General features: G+C 42.4%; 1 protein-coding gene across 3 annotated transcripts; it reads left to right on the top strand.

The window, feature by feature from the left end:
* The first annotated feature begins 2115 nt into the window (after positions 1–2115).
* Positions 2116–3717, top strand: LOC147420369 (uncharacterized). Of its 3 annotated transcripts, none has more exons than XM_086504894.1 (2): positions 2116–2706; positions 3527–3717. In XM_086504894.1, exon 1 carries the CDS (start codon positions 2339–2341, stop codon positions 2666–2668), a length of 330 nt encoding a protein of 109 aa, XP_086361020.1. In that variant the 5' UTR covers positions 2116–2338; the 3' UTR covers positions 2669–2706; positions 3527–3717. The 3 variants fall into 3 exon arrangements, with proteins under 3 accessions (XP_086361020.1, XP_086361019.1, XP_086361018.1); XM_086504893.1 differs by lacking the exon at positions 3527–3717 and adding an exon at positions 2868–3212; XM_086504892.1 differs by having other exon boundaries at positions 2117–2706; positions 3340–3717.
* Positions 3718–7865: the final 4148 nt, after the last annotated feature.

The raw sequence follows: 7865 nt of genomic DNA, 5'->3' as shown, positions 1-7865 counted from the left end.
TACTGTCTGTAGTAGAAACAGAGGCCAAAATGAGCCCGAATCAAAATTCTGAGCAAACCAATTTGTTCAAGATTTTCCGAAGTACTAATCGACTTGTTGATGCTCACCAAAGCTCACCCAAATCAAAGAAAGTGAGCAGGCAGGTGTTGATGATCATGGCGACAACTATGCCCAAAAGGATCCAACCTGCTTTGATACCAATTGTTGGATTTAGGGTTGCAGAGATGCACACATAGCTTGGAGAAGATGAAGAAGCTCAAGGCACACAACAGAGAGTATGCTGCTTAGTGCACAATAGAAAGATAATTTATCCCTAGAATGATGGGCGTATATACAATGCACTGAGAAAAGACCTCCTAGGGAGGGAAAAAATGCCTCAGCAATCCTGAGTGCATTCACACACATCATTGCTACATATATGGTAACATAATAGTATTGGAGATAGAGAACAATGTCACTATTTTGGCCCTCTTCTTGTCATTATGATAGATAAGTGCTAAACGGGTGTTTAATGAAGGTGTAAATTGTATGAAGCTGAGTAAGAGGGGACCCTTTGTTGCTTTGCTAATGGATCTCGTGGATAGCCTAGGTCATGAGGCTATTACCATTCTCCTTTCATTCAAAGTATGCAAGGGCATGTTATAGTTTTACCCTTAGGCAAGGAAGGGTAACAGTAAGATCGACAGATGAGTGGCTCTCCATGTGATTTCTCGCATACTTTCACATGAGAGAGGAGGGGAGGTAATAGATACACTACATCCTTTTAAAAAAGAGAGTTGGGGGGGGGGGGGGGGGGGGGGGGGGGGGGGGGGGTAGTAACTAGATTACGGTTACCTGCTTCCTAGTCGGAGCCCTCTAACCAATATCTAGTTGAATGAAGAACAAATCCTCTATCGAGGCATACTTATTTGCCTTGGCTTCATCACGATTAATGAGCTTACATCGAATCCTCTTGTTTGATGCAACCTTACACAATTGGGAGGGAATTGATTTTCTATACTAAGACATCAAGACTAATCTTAAGGAGCTCACTATACGAGCCGCCTTTGTTATGCAAGAATATGAATTCAACACAAGTGACTCAAACAAAGTATGAAAGAGTTTAGCAAAGACGTGTTTAGAAGCAGTGACTTGCATCGATACACAAAATAGGATTAGAAAGCACTAAGATATGTGTTTTGGAGGTGTCATACATTACGGGTGTTGTCAGATATGTATTTTGCAAGTGTGCCATGACGGTATGGCAATTCTTATCTATGTTGTTTTAGCACATTCACGGATGGAAGTAGTAGTGATTCACAATAAGGCTAGGTTCAGACGAGGCGCAGGCAGAGGAGAGAAAGGAGCGTTGGTTGAGCAGGCAGAATCTAAGAGCATGGTCACGCGAGGCTTAGTTCTCACTGAGCTTCGACAGCTACTGACAGCAGCGCAGAGCGTCCACCGCCGGCAACAGGTAGAGAGCGAAAAAGCAAGGCGCAGGTAGGAGAGAGAGAGAGAGAGAGAGAGAGAGTTGACCGGGAGTACACCGGCATAATTTTGTGACTATGCCTATTTAGGCATAGTTGGCGTACTAAGCCGGTGAGAAGCGTTGGAAAGCTGCCATGCGTCAGGGCCTATCGACTGATCTACGGAGAACTAAGCCTCGCGTGACCATAGCCTAATTGGATGCAAAGAAAGTTTCGCAACTATTGGACCCACCTTCCATCTTCCGAGCCCCCCCCCCGCGCATAACATTTATGTGTTGCCTTCGCTTTGAGAGTTGATTGGTTGGAACAGCTGGACCCTTTTCCCCACGCCAATGGAATTGATGGTGATGTCATCATCTTTCGCTTTGTGTGAGCGGGGTACAGCGGTGGTAGAACAAAGAAAGAGTAGCAGGAAGAGTTTCCACCGTCGTCGTGTGAACCCGACCTTAGTTTGCGAATGATTATGGCATAATCAAAGGAGTTAGACAAAGGAAATATTGAGGGAGATGAAGACACTATGCTGAATAGATGGAGACACACTGCTCATTGGATAGGTAGTAGAAGAATTGAGAGGGACTTGTGGGCTGTATGTAAGTAGATTGGGAATAAAGATTGAATAATTGAGATTTATAGTGGCCCTTGACACTAGCCTAACACATGGTCCTTTTCCCCATCATCACCACAACCAAGCTCACAAAGCGACTGCATCTCACCTCGCGTCGATTGCGAGGTTCGTGCGTGCGTGTGTGTGTGTGTGTGTGTGTGTGTGTGTGTGTGTGAGAGAGAGAGAGAGAGAGAGTCTCTGTGTTCAATCCGAGAGCAAGAGAAACGCAGACACCTACAGAGACGAGGCTAGCTAAGCAGGAAGGGCTATGGCGGACGGTGGTGGGTCGCCCACTCCGACGCATACCATCTTCATCCTCGTCATCGTGCTCACCATTCTCGGCATTCCCATGCTGATCCCTGAGGAGGGCGAGCCATGGCTGCCCGAGTGGGAGGAGATGAATCCCCTGCTCATGTTGAGCCCTCTGCTGCTGCTTCTGCTCGTCCGCTTCCTCGGCTCTACCCAGCTCCAATTCAACGCTGACGCCGGGTCGATCCACCGTGTGGGCGGCTCCTCTGTTGGCCTTGTCCTCATTCTGCTTCTTGTCATCGGCTTGATCTCATTTCGATCCTTGCTCGAGCCCTCAGAAGAGGAATGATTGCTTTCTCGTATGGTCGCCCAATTCGTCAGATCCTGGTACCTCTCTATACTACTCTTCCTCTGTGTGTGTGTGTGAGTGTGTGTGTGTGTGTGTGTGCGTGCGCACGAGTAGGGAAATCTTCAAACTCTCTCTCTCTCTCACACAGACACACATACACACAAACGCCCCTTTTTCTGTTTAACTCCATTATGTGCAGATTTGCCCTGGAAAGCAAGCATTCATGTGAATTCTCAGAATTATGCAAGGCATGTCTGTCCTTAGAGAGCTTGTTTGTGAGTAAAGGCCAATGTGTAAGCTTCTAGCTACTATGTGTGCATAAATCACTCCACCCTAAGAGCCATCAATTACTCAATTAAAAGCAAGGACATCGCATGTGTGGGCGGCCTATCGTGTGCAAGAAGGGGTCTGGCAGGCTAATCAAACATGACCTCTCATCAAATCGAAACTGTCCACATTACCAACTACATGCATTTCTTGTAATTTTAGGACAAATTGTTCTTCTGATAAAATGACACTCAAGAAATTGCAAACTTTTAAGTGATGTGCTTTTATTCGCTCTGCCTTTCGGTAGAAAAGGGGTGTATGCTGACGAAATTTTAGCCCGTGTACAACGGAAAACCTTTGCTTTTTCTCATGCAATGAATGGCGGTGCCTACATCTGTCTACAGATGCCTTGTTTTGATTGGAGTCTTCGCATCGATCTCTTTGATCCCCTCCCTCCATCATGCTAGGGTTGGCTCAAATCAGAATCTTGTCCATTGCATGTGCTAATAGTTCTTGGCAAGCTGGCCTTGTGTTGTCTTTCACTGTTAATGGCCCTTCCATTGCTACATGTCAATCTTATTGTGATTGGAGAGCGCAAGGAGACGATATGCTTATCGATAAATACGGCCTCGAAGTTTGATTTCTAAGTTGAAGAGCAATGCAAGCCCATGTATAATCTTGTTTAGCATGGAAAAATTGAATTATCACCAATTCAATGCTCACACATCCTGGTTTATAGAGTTAATTTAATTGATGAAAATGAAAAATCTCTGTTAAAGTTTCATTGGACTTTAATTTGCAAGGCCAAAATTCAAGTTATATAATTCATGATGGAGATAAATAGCTTTGAAGTTTCGACGAAATTTTGGTTGTATAATCATGTCCTACCCGTTCGAAAAAAGAAAATCATGTAAAAGAGAGGAGGGGGGGAGGAGAATAAAGCATAGAAATTGAAGGACTAATTAATTTGGAAGTGAAACTGAAAGGTCAATAGGATGTATGTAAAGAGGTCTTGGTGCATCACATTGTGTGTTAAGACTCTCTCTCTCTCTCTCTCTCTCTCTCTCTCTCTCTCCAAATCAATTTTTCAAGAGTAAACTCATCAGGAAGTAGACCATTAATCTGTTGTCTAATTATTTTGCCCTAAAAAATACCGGTCGATAAATTGGTTGTTCGAGCTGTGTTAACCATGACAAATTTTTATTTTTGCACCATACTCACAATTGTGAGTGAAAGAGTTACATTACATCAGAATCAAATGTGCAAGAAGTCTCAAGCACAGCCTGTGCCTTAAGGAGCCAAAGGATACCACAAGCCTAAGCCTATACATAAACATTTACACCATTACACTTCGAGATGCGCTTCTACTCATAGCTAGAAGCCCATAGTGAGAGCTTTCTAATGACTTACGGTTGAGGAGTGTTTGCTTCCACTCAATGGAATCCTTGCCTTTTCCAACAGAGAAATCACTTTCCTTGCTTTCACGTAATGGCCTCTTCAAACTTGCCCGCCACGGTTTCTTTAAAACACTCGAAGGTTTCTTAACCCCGAGGTTTACCTGAGATAGCAGAAGCAAGTGCACACACTAGAGTGTAACTCTTTCCTCCTAAAATTAAGTCGTTCTTGAAAGAAGCAGAAATATTTTGCGTATGTTAGTAACTTGAAGGTTATTCTCCAACTCAAATCGGTGCTTTGTTGATCTCAATGTATGGCTTTAGAGATGTATCAAAGGTAAATAACCAACAAAGAGCTACAAACAGAGAGGAATGCGACAAAATCGACCTCGCTAGACATGCATGCATTTGCTTGAGGTGAAATAGGAACAACATTGTGTCTCAAAAGAGGTTCCTTACTTACAAAAGGCACTAATTAAATCAAGACAACTTTTTCTGTGACACATTGGCATCTCTAACTCCTTTGTATCAAAATGATACTATTTTCTTTAAGAAACTATACAATGGGACATTAACAAATATCTAAAATCTCAAGCAAGCCATGCGATTTTTATTTTTTTTTCAGTGCCCCAAATCCTTCAAAAGACCTCTTGGAAGAATGTGAGGCCTTGGCCCTAATACACCGCGGGTTCAATCCATCACCCCTCCACATCTTCTCGACATTTGTAGAGCTATCCACCCCATTACCACTCAATGTCTCCTCATGCTTCTCTACATGTTGTCCAATATATTGGTTATGTCTTGCTCTATTCTAGGAGGTTCCAATACTTGATGGAGAGGTCTATTCAACCATACATATTATTAACTAGATGGGAGCACTATGGGTGGGACAATATAAATATAAATAATAGAATGTATCCCATGAGCACAGGCGCTTGAGAAAGTGTCGCAAGAAGTTTTGGACAAATTCTCACAATAATTCCCACATTGCGACTTACCTCAACATCATGAGCTTCTTTGAGGGAGGAACTGCATACCTAGCTAGGTAGGATTGGAGGCAGGAGACCGCCGGCCGAGGGCCGGTGGTCCCCAGAACCGGTCCCCTGTCCCCAATTGTACCTAGCCAGGTATGCGGTGCCTCTCGAGCAGAAGCTCATGATGTTATGCATTGTATGAAAAACACTGAAAAAGACTCCGTTTTCCTACATGAGAAAAATTCTAAATCTTCTTGTGTGTACCCTTTAGGAAGTGGAGAATTATCAATAGGCTACAAGTTGCACCAATCAAAATGAAAGTTAGATTTAAGTAGGTGGGGAAGCAATCTGCAAATTTCCTTCTTTGAATGATATTTTTCCCATGTAATTTCCGCGAATGCAATGTTCTGTACTATAGATCAGGTTCATAAGGAGACCAAGATTGTAAGATTTATGTTATTACCCTAGGTCATGTAAATATAGAAGGCGAGTCAATTTTCTATGGAGGTTTTGGACCATGATGTTATGTTATGTAATACTCTTGTCCATTTATGTTGTGCAAGGAAATGTTGTCGAGATATGTGTATCAAGTACTTGAAAGAGCAAGTATTAGACCATAATCAAGCAAAACCATTATCTCAATTATTGGCTTGCTTTGTCAAAAAATTTGCACTTCTCTCTAATGAAAGCAATCAAAAGCTACTTTGCCCTACCCATTTGGACATGGTGGTTATATTTTTCCATGAAGCTTGCTACTCTCTAAAATGTGCACCACAATTAGTCGACCATTGTGTATTAAGGAGGAGGGGGCAGGTTGGTAGGGGTGGCTACCCTGATAGCCGATGTAAGTATGGTCCCTGAATGAGGTCATGGCTTAACAAGAGCGTGACAAGACCTTGTAATTTTTTGGGCTATTCAACATAATTCACTCACAATTGTGAGTTTTGCTATAAAAAATTTAAAAAAAAGTGCACCACAATTCATTTACATAGCTAATACTATGTGTTATGAGTATTTGCTTCTCTCAAGTAGCCCACTATCCCATATGTAAGCATGTAGTCTATTGCCAAAGAAGAAAAACACACTCAAAAAGAGAGAGAGAGAGAGAGAGAGAGAGAGAGAGAGAGAGACCACCTATTACCACAAATGCCACCTCTCTTTTGGGAGAAAAGATGCTTACACTTCTAATGTACTCAATCAATATTGTCAATTATATTTATGTATTCTCCTTTGAATGTTGCATTATTCTCCTTGCAAAACAAAGAGAACAAAAACTAATACAACAATGCTCAAGGTTTATGGACCTATTATATTACAGTATAGAGTATTAGTCATGTTTGCACATGTTTTATAATACAAGTGATCAAGCATAAGCATTAGGGAAATTTTGGATTCAATTTTGGTTCTTTTGGCGTTCGAGAGAGAATGTCATCCAACCAATAGAATTTGGCCTACCGTAACGATAGCTCCGATTTATTTCATTTCTATCTCAAAATTTTACGTTTTTAAAAATAATGTTTCAAATGCTTTAAAAAGCTTGGAATAAAAGATACACCGCGATTTGCGCGTATCATCCTTTTGCCCGAACAGAGGTAGGCTGAATGTGGCATATACCGAAGGTGAAACTCTTCCCGGAATTTTCTTTGCTTTTCTTCGTCTTCTCTGTGTCCCGTCACAAAGCCCGTAAAGAAAACAGCAACGGAGAGCAGACAACCTCGTCGATCGTCTACATTTATCAAGTCAGTGGAAATATTCAACAGCTTTGACGTAAACCATGGTCGATGGCTATCCACTACAATAATCATTGGCAAGTGGGTTCTTCTGTACACAAGAAGAAGAAAACGGATGGGTAACGAACTTGTCAATAGCTACAAAGGACGTGTGAAAGAATTTCGTCTCTCTCACACGGGGAATTCAGTAAAGAAATTGCTCATTGAGCACGCATATATGCACTTTGAGCTACGGTTGCAAGAGGCACCATTGGGGTTTCCTACTAATTGACCTAACTTTGCGTTTATTGTTACCATATACAAGTGGTAGTGATGTGTGTGAACACACTTAAGACCGTCGGGGCATTTTTTCCCTCACTAGGAGGTTTTTTCCCCCGTGCATTGTATACACGCCCATCACTCTAGGGCTAGCTTATCTTTCCATAGCAAACTAAGTAATACACTCTCTATTGTGTGCCTTGGGCTTCCTTTGTCTTCTCCAAGCTGTGTGTGTTTTCTTGCAACCCTAATTCCAACAATTGGTACCAAAGCATGTTGCGCCCTCCCTGGCTTAGTCGCCAGCATCTCTAACAGATGCCTGCTCACTTTCTCCAATTTCTATGAGCTTTGGTGAGCGTTCACAGGTTGACAAATATTCTGGGTGTGCTCAACGAGCTTAGTTTGCTCAGATTTCCAATTCGTGCTCATTTCGGTCTCCGTTTCCACTATAGCCAAGCAGTACTGCACAAGCTATTTGGTCATTTTGTGCAGAATTTTGTCAGTGCCATTTTTAGCATAACTGGTCCCTTGCGGTCTTCTACGGTTTGTGCTATATAGCATGTGTTGTTCCCAT

Source organism: Adiantum capillus-veneris, chromosome 28, assembly GCF_014529385.1.
Source record: "Adiantum capillus-veneris isolate H3 chromosome 28, ASM1452938v2, whole genome shotgun sequence".
Classification (NCBI taxonomy): Eukaryota; Viridiplantae; Streptophyta; class Polypodiopsida; order Polypodiales; family Pteridaceae; genus Adiantum; species Adiantum capillus-veneris.
Note: the sequence above shows the minus strand (reverse complement) of the source record. Positions and strands in the feature narration are given on the sequence as shown.